Raw genomic sequence first — 16,620 nt, forward strand, 5'->3', positions numbered from 1 at the left:
TGACAACAAGCCGTTTCCAGCTGCTGAAACGCTTTCTGTGTAATCGGGGCCTTAAACTGAATAATATCAAGTAGCTTTTAGCCTTTCTTACTTATTGAATGTGAAGTAAAACACCTGAGAAAGTGTGTTCCTTGGTTAATCACCACAATGCAAATTGCAGGATAAACGCAGTGTTGTGCATTGGTCAGAAGAATCCACACATTACACACTTACACTACAAGCCTTTTATTGATGTTTTGATGTACTTATACCCACATGTTACCTAGTGCAGCTTTAAAATGGTGAAGACAGACAGAGAGACAGAACAGACAGTAATATGGCAGAGATGAAGTTTAGGGTCCAACTTTACAGCAGGATGCAAAAGGATTGAATGTGTCTTTGCAATGCAGATCCACATGTGGTGTCTCCTGCCACTCTGACAAACCTCCCTGCTGCTCTCCAATACACTCATACACTCTGTGGGCTGAATGAGAACTTTGTTACTTAAGACACTACACTCACTATTCAATTCAAAGGAACGTGCAGACATTTTAGAAGCCTGGAGTTTAAAGTATAAAAGAAAACTTGCAACTCAGACATAGTCTGAGACCATAGTTCATAGTTTTTATTTTGCCAATAACTGTGTGTAGATTATAGATGGAGAATAATTGTCCCCATGTTTGTATCTACTGCTCTCTAGTGGTAGATGAGGAATCTTTATTTGGCTGAGGGACCTTTGTTCCCAGAGATTAGTCTGCCAGGCAGACACTCTTCTTTCTCTAGTAAGATTAGGAGATCCTAAAAAACTAGTACAGTGGTTCCCAACTGGTGGGTTGTGGTCCAAAAGTGGGTTGCGAGTCCATTCTGAATGGACCACAACTGACTTGCAAGTGTGTCAAATTTGTAAAAAACACTTCCTTTTTCAGTACAGTGAATTTCTGGTACAGAGCTCTTATTTTGAAGCACTGTTTTCTGCTGTAGAGTAAGTGACTAACTGACAGTTACTTAAAAGAGACAGCAAACTAGCTCAATGACATGGTCAAATTTAAGTGCAATGCTGAATATATTAAACTGTGTGGACCTTGAACTAATGACTAAGGAAAAATCTGGACCCTATGGCCAGACCAATTGGAAACCACCGACTGGTGAAATATGCTGGTGCAAAACACAGCCTAAAAGCCAACATGGGAGGTTAAGTTCAGGCAATAAAAGTGTCAAAACATAAGATAAGATAAGCCTTTACTGATCTCCAGAGGGAAAATTCTGAACTTCTGAACTGCAGTTCCTTCAGCACCGTGACTTACCTACAGCTTTCAGCAGCTGGCTGATTTGATCCCCTGTCAGAGCTGATGTCTCTGTAAAGAATAAGCCCCTGTCATCAGCCAGACTCTGTCCTTCCTATATGATGAGATAATTAAAGCAGAAATTGCATGTGGTAGATTGAAATAAACAGTAAATGTGCATGTTAAAGAGGGACTGATTGAGATTAAGGTGATTTTCTGTGTATGTACCTGCACTGAGATTTGTCGATCCTGTTCCAGGTCTCCCTTGTTGCCTACAAGCCATATGACAGTAGATCCTGGGGTGTACTGTTTCTCAAGCTCTTTAAGCCACACTTGAGCTCTGATGAATGTCTCCTATGGTGACACAATCATACACAAGAATACACAACAGCATGAGCACCAGCCAGGATAGGAAAAGTAATTCCCATTGCGTCAGGTGTCTGTTCCTTTTACCCTTTTGCTGATATCATAGACCAAGAGTGCAGCTTGGGCTCCTCTGTAGTAAAGTGGGGTGACACTGTGGTATTTTTCCTGCCCTGCGGTGTCCCATATCTCAAAGCGAAGAGTGACATCACTCAGATGCACCACCTGGGTCAGGTAGGCACCTGAGGGGGCAGATAGCAGAATGACAGCAGAGAGGATTCATTTCTTCACTGTGAGTCTTTAGAGATGGTCCTGACTGCATCATATTTGTGACTTAGCTAGTGAAAGAATATTTTTGAGATAAGTGAATAGAAGATGAACTGATCTTGAAAATGAATAAAGTTAAAAATGAAACATGCTTTTCAACATTTTCTGCAAGGTTAGTGTATTATTTTTGTTTTGTACAATTTTGGAGTGAGAAATAAGGAAGGAGCACCATGCAAAAGTTTAAGCACCTCAAGACATTTGAGCTCTCAGACAACTTTTACCAGGGTCTCACACCTTAATTACCTTGTAAGGACTATTGTTCACAATCACTGTTAGTAAAGACCAGGTGATGCAAATTTCAAAGCTTTATAAATATTCTGACTCCTGAAACCTTCTCCCAACAATCAACAGCTGCCTAGCAATCCAATAACTAAAATAGCAGATGCCCCAAAAGCAGGAGAAGACTATAAGATGCTGCCTTAGCTAAATGGTAAACATCAAACATGGCACCACACCAGTAAGGTAAGACAACAGACAACACGTTTACATGTTGTTTTCTATATGTTCTCTGACATTTATCCTAACGATATGAGGCGGTCTTTGTGGAGAAAAAGCTTGTTTAGTGGACTAACTTTGCACTTGAAGTATGCCCGTTTACTTACGTTTTAACAGGTCTAACGCTACGGCTGTATCTAGGCTAACGGCTAACATGCTAACTATTATTTCTATGTCACTAGTGACTTGAAACAAATTTAGGACGATAGGAGACGGGTTGAAATAAACCAAAATTTCGCTTTAACAGGAATTGTGGAGGTCAAGTTGAGGTCTGGAAACCAAGAAAACTTTCTGAGAGAGCTGCTTATAGGATTGTTAGAAAGGCAAATCAAAAGCTCCGTTTGACTGCAAAAGACCTGCAGGAAGATTTATCAGACTCTGGAATGGTGGTGCACTGTTCTACTGTGCAGCGACACCTGTACAATTATGACTTCATGGAAGAGTCATCAGAAGAAAACATTTTCTGTGTCTTCCGTATCTACAACAGGACAATGATCCACCAATGGACTACCTCAAGAGTTGCAAGCTAAGGTTTTGCCATGGCCCTCACAGTCCCCCGACACAGAGCTAAGAGCCTTTTGCAGGAAGAATGGGTGAAAATCCTCCAAACAAGAACTTAAAGACTCTTAGCTGGTCACAAAATGCATTAAGAAGCTGTAATACCTACCAAAGGGGGCGTTACTAAGTAATGACCATGCAAGGTGCCCAAACTTTTGCTTCAGGTTTTTTTCCTTTTTTGTTATTTTGAATTTTTTTTGTTGATCATAATTAAAGTCATCTTGCTTAACATATTATAACTTCATGCCTTTTGGAAATCAGGTCATCCTTTACTAACTTAGCTTTCGAGGAAACATATTTGTCAAGGAGTGCCCAAACTTTTGCATGCAACTGTAAGTGCCAGTTACTGTACATGCCAAACTGATAAATCAAGGCCACTTGGAGGACACAGAATCCCACCAAGGCCAAATGCTCTAAATGACAAAATCAAAGATACAATATGTGACATTCACAATATTGATACCAGCAAACAACTATTTGCTATGTAAAGATGTATTGGTTTAATGGCGTCCTGAGCAGAGAAATAACGCTACCTCTGTGTGTGTTGTAATATGAGCTTTGTTTGTTTTTTGTTTTGGTAGCTGGGCGGGCTGGCCATGCACATTTATGCTTGTGATTCCTTCCGCCTCCTCCCTTCTTGTTCATGTGCCCACTGGCTAGCTTATCACTGCCACTTTGCACCGTGTGTACCACTGATAACATCATCCTGTAGCAAGACGGCGTTATAATGGAAGTTTAACAGGCACCTTCTGGTTTCCCCCAGGTCAACATGAGCTAACCCCTATTAATGTCAGCACTGTTCCAATGTGTTAGCACTGCACTGCTTTGTGCTGCCATTTCAACTCAGCGAACGCCATGTTTGCTTTTGACGTCTGAGGTGAGAGCCATGTACAGGCAATCCCTGTCCACACTATGAATGGCTTATGCAAGATCAATAAAAAGGAAAAATAATTTATGTATCTGTGATTTGGATCTGTTCAAAATGCAACAGGTTCTTCCTTGGCATATGCTATACTCTTCCGCCATCATGAAAATTGGGCCAGTAGATTCACCATAATCCTGCTGACAACCAGATAAAAAGAACGAATCAGTAACGCTAAAACATGATGCCTTGACTGAGGTTAGTATCATACTATAATAAACAGTCAAGTTCAGCATTTGGGGAATAAGTTTTGTTGACGTTAGCCTAGCTTAGCATAGAGACTGGAAACAGGAGGAGTGGTTGGAGGGCCAGCTCTCTCTCCTTCAGAGACCGAGTTTTGCGAGTGATTTGCCACCTCAGAAATACGCCTATGCTCAAAGAAGAAGTCACGTTCAAATATAAATGCTGTTATCTGCTATATATGCGCTCAAGAAGGCAAATCCATCTCCGTAAGTTTCTTTTTTTCTTTTGTGAAAAAGTCCGAAGAATTCTATAACAAAATTATATGTTTCTTTTAAAGTAACTGTGAAAACTATAAATAAACAATTTTAAAAATCAATTTAATAAATAATTATTTATTTCATTTGGTATTATTACAGATTTGCAGTGATGATTGGTAATATGTATGTTCATGTTGTCCAACGTCAAGTCTGTATTTGATCATGTGATGATACTATAAAATACACAATAGTTGTTTCGACCCAAAATTTGGCACAAGGGCTCATCATAATAGTGTGCACTGGGGCCCACCCTAACTACCGCATGCCACTGGGTGTGACTAACCTTAATCTGGATACCTCCTCTCTTCTACATTTGTAGCTGTGTGCTATAACTGTCTTTTGTGTTTTTCAGTATGTTCTGCCCTGATATATGCTTTACATTCCCCTTTTACAAATGAAATGTCCATTATATGCCTACTGTTTAATGATTTTTTTTTTTAGCATTCCTGTCTGCAAATCCACTACCGTTTAATCCTACAGGTGCAGGTATCCATCAAAATTCTATACCCAATTTCTGAATTTTACATACACACTGAAAAATTCAAACATTATATCTTTACTAACTGACTTTTGTTGTGGGTGTTATTTCTCTGGGAAGTCATTGCTACCGGACAGGAAATAGTCAAGTGCATTTGATTTCTGCATAGATCAAATAGATAGCCTACATTTTTGTTAATTAGTAAAATTTAGAGGTGCTAGTAAGGTCATGCTAGCTGCCAAGATAACTGTCTCCTGATAGTAGCTTCATATTTACAGTACAGACATGAGAGTGGTATAGATCTAACTCTCATCAAGAGAGTGAAAACTGTTTTTTCAAGTGTCAAACTATTCCTTCTAGTTAGTTTATCTTATAAGGATTTTTCAGTATTAATACATCTTACTCTGTAACCACTGATGTTTGAAGTTCTCAGTAACACAAACTCACAGCCCACAGTAGGTGATGTACTCCTGAACTCATCTTTGCCAAATCGCATTGCCAGGCTGGACTTTCCCACACCAGAGCTTCCCAGAAGTACCATCTTAACCCTGAGGGTCCGCACTGGTCTACTCAAAGTGTCTCTGCGGAGCTGGGCCCCTCCTGGAACACTCAAGAGCTTTTCCCCCATCCAGAGTTCACTTCACTCTGAAAAAGTGAGAAAATACAGATGGACAAGACAGAAGAAGTCCAAAAACGTCCTCAAGTCCTGATTCAGTAGTCAGTCTTTTCTCAGTTAAGAAGCAAAAGCTGCTCCAAACTGTATAAAAACATTCATATGTCGTCTTTGTAGTGAGAGTCTGAGGCGGCGCCAGCTTCACCTTGTTCTACAGAAAATAGAAGTAAAACCAAAGTCCAGTCTCAACTTGTAAAAGGCCAACATAATTTCACTTCCTTGTTTACACCCCCTTCTGAGCCATAAAACTTTCCAGGACAATCTAAATTAGAACTCCCGTGCACTCTTGATTATTTTGCTCATTAGACCTCACACAGGATGACTACAAGTGTTAAATCAATGGTCATGTTTATTGTAAATTACATTTGGGAAGTTTTTAAGCTATGCGAACAGAATGGGACATTTTGGTCTTTTGTCATTTCAGTTCTCATCTATTTTATTTCAACTGCTACATGTCAGATACAAACAGAAGCTGTGCCCAATTTCCTATCTGATGCACAAATGAATTCATACACCTCAAATATGCAATGTAAAGAAAAAGTAATTTTCATATTATTATTCTGTCACTAAGCAGGATTTCAATGTGAATATCCCTTTACAACATGTACTGTACAACTAAATCTGTTGCACAGTAACATAACTACTGTGTGTCATTAGAAATAAGACACAGAAATATCCCTTATCTTAATGTATGTATGGCTGCACAGAGATTCTGCAGAGACCACAGTGGGCCCGTTTTCCTCCTGTGTTTCTCCTTGCATGACACTGTATCGACACAGGAGGGCGTCATTGTATTTATTACATCCTGGTGGAAATCATAAACTGTGAAGTCCACAGTTTACAAGCATATATCTGTATTAAATCTGTCCTTTGATTTTCACTTTAAAGTGCCATTTAACAACACAGACTGTTAAAGTCACAATTCTGTTCTGCTTCGTTCCCTGGTCCTGGAATAGCCTGCAGGCCAAGCTCAAACTCGAGGCTCTTATCTCTTTAAATGATTTTAAACATAGAAATAAGGAAGTGGTCATGGAAAGCTGCAGCTGCTTCAGTTAACTATGAAACTTTAACTCTGCCTTGTTAATGCACTGTATAAGTTACTGGCATTCGGAATACCAGTGGGCATCATAAATGCAAAATGCTATCATCACTGAATAATACAAACTACATTATGGTATACACATATCCATAATGACAACTGTGCCCAACAAGCCCATATCACAGTTAAAATAGTAGTCATCTGTCTTGGTATGCTCAATCATAATGAATGGTGTTGTCTATAAGGCAGTGTTGTGACAGGCAGGATTATTTCAAGCACTATGTGTAATTCAACCTCAGTCAGATAAAGAGCAAAAAAGTGCTCTGTGATAAACCTTAAAAGCTGTACTTCTATGAGACTGCAAAGTATTTCATACAGAAATGATGAATAAATAAGAATTAGGCTACACAATAAAGTATGATTAAAATGCACATGAATCTAAGGCCTAATTCCAAGTTCTTTGACATGAGTATAATAATATGATATGACTTTAAAAATATCATGAGAAAAGGTTTCTCTATGATTTGGGAGTTCCAAATGATACAGTAGTGTTACCGCATGATATAAAAAGTAAAAAGTGAGGTCACTATCAACTCACCATTGACTATCCCAGATACGTTATACTGGACCATTACATCAGCAGTATGAGATCTACAATGAGGCCATTCAAACTGAGGTATTGTCTAGCTCTTTAAGAAACTCAAGACTGTTTTTAGATTCTGCTGGTCATCATTAAAAATAGCAGAGGGGGTGTGAGAGAGTGCGATAGCCCATGCAGGAGCTGTGGTTTCTGGCTGAAACTCAACCCTTGAACATGCAGTCCTTGTCCAGAGGTTGATGCTGCATTTAAGTGCTCTGCGTAAACTCCAGGTGCTCAAATTTCCTACATCAAATGCTTTAATTCAGGTCTAAATAGTGTCATAGGAATTCTTTTTGAAGTGTGATTTTATTTAAATTAACACATGTGGAAACATTCTTTGATTAATTGTAATGCACTGGTTTTCTTTTTCACTGTTAAAGGGATAGTTCAAACTTTTGAGGAGGGGTTGTGTGGAGTTCTTTTCTATAGTCAGTGTATTACCTACAGTGGCTGGCAGTCAGCGCGTCCCCCAGTTTGGAGAAGCAGGCTGGAGTCGAACATGGAAGCTAAGCAATGTAATTCTGTGGACGAGGGTCAACAACAAAATCATTTTCGGCCACCTACAAAATCCCGCCTATAAAAAATCATTATCAGATTAAGTGTATACTATATCTAAAGTATTTTCACTGCTTTACCTATCTGTCAGACAGACCATTTTGACAGGGAAGCCATTAACAACATCAATTTCACATCTATGCTCTAATCAAAGCCACCAGACTCCATTGAGAAAAAGACAAATTTAACAGGAGCTGCTGATCTACCACTCCTTTAATCAGTTTGTGTTATTTTGTGACTTTGGTGAATCCAAACAAACTCTTTTAAACATCAGAGTCACCCAAAATAACACAAAAAGACTAAGTGAGTGAGGCAGTCGGAGACCAGCAGCTGCTGTATTCAGCAATGTTAAATCCCTGTTTTTCTCAATGGAGTCTGGCTCTTAAAAGAGCAATATACATCTTCACTTTCCCATTGGAAATTAATGTCTAACATTGAGGTAAAGCAGTGAAAATACTCTAAATATAGCGTAAACTTGAACTTATATTATTATTTTTAGTTGGGACTTTTTTTTAGCTGGCTAAAATACATGTTGTTTCTTACCCCCTCCCAACAGTAGATTGCTTGGCTTCCATCAGCCTGCTTCTCCAAACTGGAGGTCAGGCGACTAACATGTCCTGTATGTAATAATCTATCTGTGGATAAGTACCCCATACAACCACATCAAAAATCTAAACTATCCCTGAACATTTTAAGACTAGAAAAAACAAATATTTAGAAATGAAGCTTGTTGTTTTGAAGCTCTGGCTTTGAATATGCCTCATCTCAGATTTTTGATCATGTAAAGGTAGGCTACACATTTTCTACCGCCCCCCCCCCCCCCCCCCCTCACCTAAGCATGAACAGTACACAAACCCATTGTCCTCTGTAGTATTAATTCATTTAATTGCCAAAAGATATCAGGGATATCATAGTTATGCAAGAAAAGTGATATAAGATGAATTATGGAGAAAGTGTAATCAGTAGGCTAATTAAATTGCCTATTAGTATTAGTAGTACTGATTAAGGTCATTAGGGTACCTATACCACATGACATTTAAGCTTTACTTGTGTGGTTAACTGCCAAAATAACCAGCGTTTCTATTGTTAGTCATTTTTCCGACATTACCTGAAGGCAGCTTGACTGAGTACAGTCTTTGAAGTTGTTGCGTGTGACAGGTTCGAGTTTGTTGCTGTGAATCCGTCAGGTGGTGGAGTCCCAGTGCTGCTAGATAAACACGAGACTATTCGAACACATTGTAATTATGATAGTTTAGCTATATTTTAAGTGTATTTGTATTGTCTGTGTTTGTTTTATTTTCATAGAGCGACATACTGGTACAGACAGTGTTTAAAAGCACAGTGGGAAGCTGCAGTGAACAGTTCCGACTGAATGTGCTCGTAAACGCATCAGAGGCGCACGTGGGGCAGATGCTGCCACTCACCGACACAGTTTGACTCCGTCGCGAGTTTGTGCGTTGTTCCAAAAACACAGGAAGAAGTGTTAAAACGGATGTATTACGATGACCCATGCTGTGAACGCCACCAGCCACGGTTTGTTTTATCTGCGCGCCTTTAACTTGATATTTTAGCGACACATGAGAGCCACTAACTTAGTTAACTACCGCTCTGTTTGGATTATTCGGTGCGCTTTTGGACCACAAGTGTGACTTTACAAACAGTCAGTGAGTGGATTTGAGAAAACATGGGGACTCAGGGCACAGGACGGAAAAGATCTACCAAGAAGGAAAGGTCGACGGCAGAGGACGATGCCCTAAATCTCATAGCAAGAGAGGTGAGTGGGGAATTTGTCAAACGTTGAATAAATCCTTGCTGTCAGTTCTGGAATTAGTGACGTAACACTTAATGGACTAGTCTTCTTCCCCAGCCCTGTATAGACCCGCATCTTAACGCCCATGTAAGATATGACCCCAAAACCTACATACTGAGAGATGTGTTTCCTCACGGTCAGTCCCGGTGATTTTGTTTATGGAGACAGTTGCTGATGGGCTGTTGTGACCCCAGGTTTTTCATCTTTCTTGTCCCAAATCATGATTTATCCAAAAAATGTACCTCCTAATGAAAAAGACGACCCAATACTATTGACACAGTGTCTCCGCAGACAAAAAATAGCCCATCACTCTACCAAATTAAACCGTAAACTCTCTCTGCCTTTAAGTATCCATACTTTTGGAGACTTTTAAAGGTAGCATAGGGGAGACTGGGGACGGTTGCAACCAACACGCCAATTTTCTTTGTAATTGACAATTTTGCCTACAAAACATTAGGAAAAGATTACGCACAGGTAACAAAACAACATATATACATGAATGTATAAAGAATATAAATTACAAAAAAGAAAACACATAAATAGGCGATAAAATAAATCTATGTAACTCTTCCACAGTGTCTTCCTGTGTTAATTACCACCAGAGCAATGAAGCAGAAAAGATGGCATGCCTTGTAAGCGATGATGAGAGGCCGTTGACCAAGGTTATTACATAAGTAGACCTAAATAAATTAAAATACATAGAAAAATATAAATAAATACACCAGGGTGCAAGTGCACAGATAAAGAGGTATATTCAGTCAGAGGATTCTGGGAAGAAAGTTGCATAATTTTCCATAATATATGGATCTATTGGTATTGGTTATTGGCCAAATGAGTTGTTATAGGCCTATTGGCATATGGGATATCAGCAAAAAATCCAATATCGTGAATCCCTACTAATTACCCATACCATTTAAACATGATCAGATATGATAAAGTTGGCGTCAGATGGCACAGGAATGGTTGCAACATGTTAAAAATACATTACCAAATTTACCAAGTAAATTTTGCTTTTTGTCACAATAAGCATTGTAGACTGAAAATATGCATTGCTGTACAATGATGTTATGATATTATTTATTTATATGATAATATTATAGTGTTATTTATTAATATTTATCAAACAGCTTTTGAGTTTTGTTTGTGCAGAACCCCCCTGTTAGTAACCCTCCTCCTCACTCTTGGCAAACTGAAAACAAACAGAATACATTTTCTGCTTTTAGAGGATTTATTCAGTGTTTAGTGTGCGTTAACTCCAGTAATTATGTAACTCACAATGACTTGTGCATAAATGTAGGCTATACATTTTAATGTAAACTTATTTTTATTTTTGTAATAAATATGCCAATGTAGCCAACAACAGTTGACAATTTTATATATTTGGGTGAACTATCCTTTTATGTAATCAAAATGGCTTGTGCGTTTTGGAAAATAGTGTTGTGGGTCTGTTTAATTATGGCTGCTTATCAGCCATGACAGAACCTCATTTGCTAGCAAGACACACTAACCTGGACACATGCTAACCATGTCACTTAGAAGTCAACAGAACATTCCAGAAAAAAAATATTTTCATACCTTCATGTGATTTCTGCCTTCCTGTTGGGGATGGGGCAGTGTCTAACTCAGTCTGTGCATTGTGAATATCATCACTGGTATGTTTCTGATTGGAGAAAGAGCTATTGCAACCATGCTGTGTTGCAGCCGTCCCCAGTCTCCCCGATTACATTGCCACAATTGCTGTCTATTTTCAAAAGCATACACCAAACCTTTGAAATTGTTTTCCTTCTTACTGTTCAGCCAGTGGTTCCTTTTACGTCAATACTGAAACCTATAAAATTAACTTGTAGAGACTTGTATCATGCTTGATATACAGTAGGTTAAATTAAGTTGCCAAGTAACATAATTGCAAGTAGGGTGTGTTTTTGAAACTCTTATTTGGTTGGTTCATTCAGTCCAAGACCTGAGAGTGTGCATATAGAAAAGCATTTAATTCACGCGGTGAAGAAGACACAGTTGCCTGTGCACATGTGCATGGAACAATAACAAAACTTACGCATATTAAAAATATGGTGTCAGACAACCAAGTGTATTCAAAAACACCTGAATGGTGCTTAAAGTAATGGAGTATCCAAGAAATATGAACATAATCAACAGTTTAACTGATAAATAATGAACTGTGCAAGAAAGAAATAACATTTAACTGTCAGTTTTAATAGCTGCAGGGATGTTTATCTCCAGTGTGATGACTCAGCTGGATGATACACTATATTAAAGACAGAGCCTGTATTGGCTGATTTATTGGTAAACTGATGTCCCGGTTAAGCAAACAATATGGCAGAGCTGTCAAAGCATTACTGTGACGTAATTTTTGCACTTAGACAGTACCTTCTGGTTATGGTAATCAGTGTAGAAAGGTCTATCTTTGCTCCTGCAGCTGATTAGAATGGTTTACTGTACTGTACGGAATAAGCCTTTCATGTGCTAACCTGCAGGAACTGTTAGGCCACCCCTCAATAATGCAAGACTGAAGTTGGCAGCAGTTACAGGCAGTTGTTTCTAACAGGTGCTGAAGTCATGTTGTGACAGGTTTACACTCTTTCAAGGTTTCTAATCTCTTTATTATGATGAGTCTAGTGTAGGATAAATGAATGTTTTGTTGTAAGAAAAATGCCTAGCGTGTCCTCAGGACTTAAGTCATCCTATTTGAAGTGTGATACCCTGCACTCTTTTGTCTACACATGTGCCCTTGAGGTGTGAAACACAGGCAGAAAATCAATATTTGGGTTTAATATCAAAGCTAAATGCCAACCATGTACAGAAATCAAAGCAAAGTCCTCAGTTGCTGTTATAAATCAATATTGTTGTCTTTCTTTGAGGATGTAATCATTCATATTTGTGAAATACTGAACAAAGAACACAAGATGTCCCATTTCTTTCCTGTGAAAATGCATTTAAAAGTTAATAAATGTGGATCCTGCTGCCTGTTACCCAGCAAAATTTTAAGTTTCTCTGACACCGCCATCATAGCCATCGCCCTGATTGTAGGCAGCTTTGACAGACTTTCTACAGTTGAGAGGAAGTCGGGTATGAGTTAATCCAACCCGGATGTTTCAGCAAATTTGCATGTCACTCTAAACTGGCATACATACACTCTATTGTCATCATATTTTAGCTGTGAATGGCTTGCGCCAAAGCCTACAAAGTTTTGCTGTTTGAATGTTATCTTCTCTTAACTGCTTAGCTGACTATTTACACTGCAGGAGTGTATCTGAGGTTGCACATTCCTGTAGCAAGCAATGGTTGCTTGTTGTATGTGCAGTGGCAGGAGTGTAACCTGACTAAGTTTTGAGGAGATGAGGAGTTTGACAGAGCTCATGCCTGGTTAGTCAGCAGCAGCAGCAGCAGCAGCAGCAGCAGCAGCAGATAACACAATATCCAAACAGGTGATTCTCTTTTTTCTTGTGGTAGTGAGGCACAACAACAATAAAACATTAACCATGGCCAGTTTTCTGCCACATCTGTGCAGCAAAGAGAAAGTCTGTGCCTTTAAGTAGCAGAGGGGTCAAGTCCCTCACTGGCAGTCCTCTGACAGGATGGTATGTCAGCCCTGATGAGTTGGCCCGCTTTGCAAACGGGTTTTAAAAATAGACGCTCCTGAAAGATCAGCTGTCGTTGCACCCCAGTTTTAGATTGGGTCTGTTGGTGGGGGATGGGGATGGATGAGGAGGGATGTGGCTCACCAACTGGCCATCCCACCAACATGGAAACATGAAAACAGCAAGTTGCTGTTTGGAAGTGTTTGTTGCAGAACATTTGTCTGTATGAAGCAGAAGGTTGGAGACACTGGTAGTCTAAGCTGCTGTTTTTGTGGAAGTGGTCCATCAGTATCATGTTGCTGTCCATCTCTGTACTCCCCTTAGTTTTACAGGCTTCAGATAAACTGTCAATACTGTAAACTTAGTGTGGACCAAGAGGAAGAAGACCACACAGCAGGGAAGAATGTCAGCACCGAATACCAGAGCATTAGTAATTCCGTACTTGAGGGAGTTGGTTCCCTACCCATGTCAAACAATTTGAAAACAGTTGTAAACATTAATTTGGAGCGTGAGGTTTCACTACTCTTAAATGGCTTGTAATTGACGAGGTTGGACAGGGCGTTGACTGTCTTTAAATTTCAGTGATATGACTCAGAATTACAGAATATTCATGAATATTTGTGTTATAATTAATGTACACAAGATTCACAACTTTTTTTTTTTTTTTTTTACAGAAGGCTGTCACTATGAGGTAGACATTTGTGCTTTTTTGTGAAATGTCTCAACAACTATTGGACAAATTGACTTAACTTGACGAACTAAATGTGGTATATCAATTGATGTTCCTCTCAGGATGAACTGTAACCACTTGGGTGACCCCTTAACCTTTCATCTAATGACTAAGGCCTAGTCCACACGCACACTGGTATTTTTAAACTGAGCTTTTTTAAATGCCTTGTGGCCTTTCGTCCTCATGCAAACTGGTCACTGAAAACAGACTTTTTAAAAAAAACTCCTCGTGTGGGATCTTCAGAAACTCTGTTTTCAGTGGCTTGTGATGCCTGAGTGTGCACCATTATCTCCTTTGTAAGATGTCACAAATGAGGGGACATTTCATGACCAAAACAGTGCTAGCTCTAACCTTGCTAACATGACTTTTTACGTGTTTACACATTAAACTCAGTTACTCCTCGGGTACACTGATGACCAGAGGTGTCAGAATCTGCAACAGAGGTCACTTCTCCAGGTAGCCTTCCGGTAATAGCTTATTTTCAGGCTTCTGATTTGCCAACCGCTACATGTCAGCTCTGCAGTAGTCTGGCGACCTCTCCAGGGTGTACCCCGCCTCTCGCCCAATGTCAGCTGGGATAGGCTCCAATGCCATTGTTATTGGTTATAAAGCGCTGCTGATGCATAGGTTATATGCCACACTAGAGCCTGGCAATGTTGTGTTACATGTCAAGCCCGTCAGGCCTCTTTTGGTTTCGTGATGCTGGCATGCTGTCTGAAATCACACATTGGAATGGCGTGATACCGCCATAGTTTGGCTCTGTGCAAAATGCAAAGGTGGCCCAATGAAAGGACTTTGTTATGGCCTCATAGCACAATTAATTTTTGTGTAAAAAGGGCTCATTATTGCCCAAGATGGCAAGGTTATGGTTATTTCACCTCCTGATGATTTGGCATACTGTTTACAGAGCTTAAGTTCTTTTATTTTACTATGCCAATCATGGTAAACATTAAACCAGCTAAACATCAGCATGTTAACATTGTCATCGTGAGGATGTTAGCTGACATTAGCATTTAGCTCACAGCATTGCAGTGCCTAAGTACAGCTACACAGAGCTGAGCCTCGGCACAGTACAGTTATGTGGCTGTAGACTCTTTTGTCTTGTTGCCTCTATGAATAAAATACATCTGCAGACAACCACCAGGAGTTTAACACCAACAGTTGAAATGTTAAAGTAAAAACAAGAAAATTCAGGCTCGACTTGTGCCCGGACTGAAGAGAACTCACTGTTAAAGATCTGCAAGTCCAAATTCAGTGATATATCTAAAATACTTATCTAACTTAACATCCAGTTGCCCACAACAGCTTTATTTTTTTAATTGAGCTTTTTTAAAAATTAGCAAGAAAAGTTCCTAAGAGCATACTCCTCTAACAGGCAGCCATTTTCATTGCTTGTTTCTTGCCTTTTGGTTTGAGTAAAAATCATGTTTGTTGAACCAGTCAGCTGTATTATTCACTCTGATGAGCAGGCGCCAACTGCAGCTTTTGGTTTTAGTGATTTACCAACCAGTTCATCACAAAGCTCTGAGGACAAGAGGACAATTTGGGAAAAAGGATTAATCAAATCCCCACACGCCATGGCTACAACTCTCTGTTAGGGATTTTAGATTGTTTATGTACTTCTGTTTATTTGTCCATCAGAGCTACATGTGTGAGGTTCTGGTTGCTTTGGGGGTTTAAAGTAGAAGTGTCTGTAATACAATGTATTAGATAGACCCACATGTATTTCCAGTTCTTGACATGTAACAGACCTCCTTTGGTTAAACGTTTCTGCTTTAGTGGGAAGTTGAACCACAATCCTCAAGCAGTCAAATTATATTTTAACAATAAGGTAAAATTGTCTTTATGTTACCAACTGTACAATAGATCTCTGTAAGACATTTTTAATCCCTGTCCTTCTGGATGTGGTTAGTTACGAGGCTTAAAACTATACAAACAGTTGAGCTGTGATTGCACAGTAAATCCACTAAACAGCAACTAATTCAGCAGTTTAACTAATATTAACACTTAGGACCACAAACCACTTCTAACGTAACACACTGCATCTAACAGAAGCTTAGTGTGCAAGTTATAATTACTGCAGGACAGTGATATCACTGAAAATGATTGTTGCTAGGTGGCCAGCTGACAATGTTTCAGTGGAGAACAGATAAGTAGGTACATGATAAGTTCCCACTAAAAAATAGCAGAAACATACATGTAATATACATACTTGTGTAACTCCTTAATAATTAGATAATAATGATATTACGGGCTTTGTTTATAGGTGTTTTGTCTACTAGAGAACTGTCTTTCAACCATCACCATTTGTAGTTAGATGTAGTTACCTTTTAAGCACGGTGTACCACAGCTTTTCTCCTCTGTTGATGTCAGATATTGGTTATCACAGTAACGATAACAGTCCCAGAATTCAGCCTGACGTGAACTCTCACTTTCTTGAAAGCTTCACTCTCCATTTGAAGTACACCCAAAGATCATACCAAGCTTTGTGTGTCAAAGTGTAAATGTAGCTAAGGTTGTTCTTGAGCACATTGCCCTGCCTGTGAATGCTGTTAAATTTAACTTGACAGTAGCATTTGATAAATATTGACTAGTAGTTAAAGAGTTATGTTGCTAAATGTCTCCCATGTGTTGGTCAGTCAAAACCGGGGTGGAGATTTTTCTGGAAAATA

General features: G+C 39.2%; 2 protein-coding genes across 17 annotated transcripts in view; one reads left to right on the top strand and one right to left on the bottom strand.

Annotated features, from left to right (window-relative positions):
- Positions 1-209: 209 nt before the first annotated feature.
- Positions 210-16,464, bottom strand: LOC125899288 (ras-related protein Rab-17-like). Of its 4 annotated transcripts, none has more exons than XM_049593466.1 (6): positions 16,276-16,464; positions 5,353-5,550; positions 1,716-1,867; positions 1,491-1,616; positions 1,284-1,377; positions 210-463 (listed from the first exon to the last, which is right to left on the bottom strand). In XM_049593466.1, the coding sequence occupies exons 2-6, from the start codon at positions 5,531-5,533 to the stop codon at positions 333-335; spliced, it is 684 nt and encodes a 227-aa protein (XP_049449423.1). In that variant the 5' UTR covers positions 5,534-5,550; positions 16,276-16,464; the 3' UTR covers positions 210-332. The 4 variants fall into 4 exon arrangements, with proteins under 4 accessions (XP_049449423.1, XP_049449425.1, XP_049449424.1 ...); XM_049593468.1 differs by lacking the exon at positions 16,276-16,464 and adding an exon at positions 9,738-10,186; XM_049593467.1 differs by lacking the exon at positions 16,276-16,464 and adding an exon at positions 8,921-9,049.
- lrrfip1a (leucine rich repeat (in FLII) interacting protein 1a) overlaps positions 9,348-16,620 on the top strand; it is a 65,518-nt gene continuing 58,245 nt past the window's right edge. For all 13 annotated transcript variants that reach the window (XM_049593419.1, XM_049593421.1, XM_049593420.1 and 10 more), the window contains exon 1: positions 9,348-9,586. In XM_049593419.1, the coding sequence (XP_049449376.1) occupies positions 9,497-9,586 (90 nt within the window). In that variant the 5' untranslated portion in view covers positions 9,348-9,496. The remainder of the gene's footprint in view (positions 9,587-16,620) is intronic.

This window comes from Epinephelus fuscoguttatus, linkage group LG13, assembly GCF_011397635.1.
Source record: "Epinephelus fuscoguttatus linkage group LG13, E.fuscoguttatus.final_Chr_v1".
Lineage (NCBI taxonomy): Eukaryota > Metazoa > Chordata > Actinopteri > Perciformes > Serranidae > Epinephelus > Epinephelus fuscoguttatus.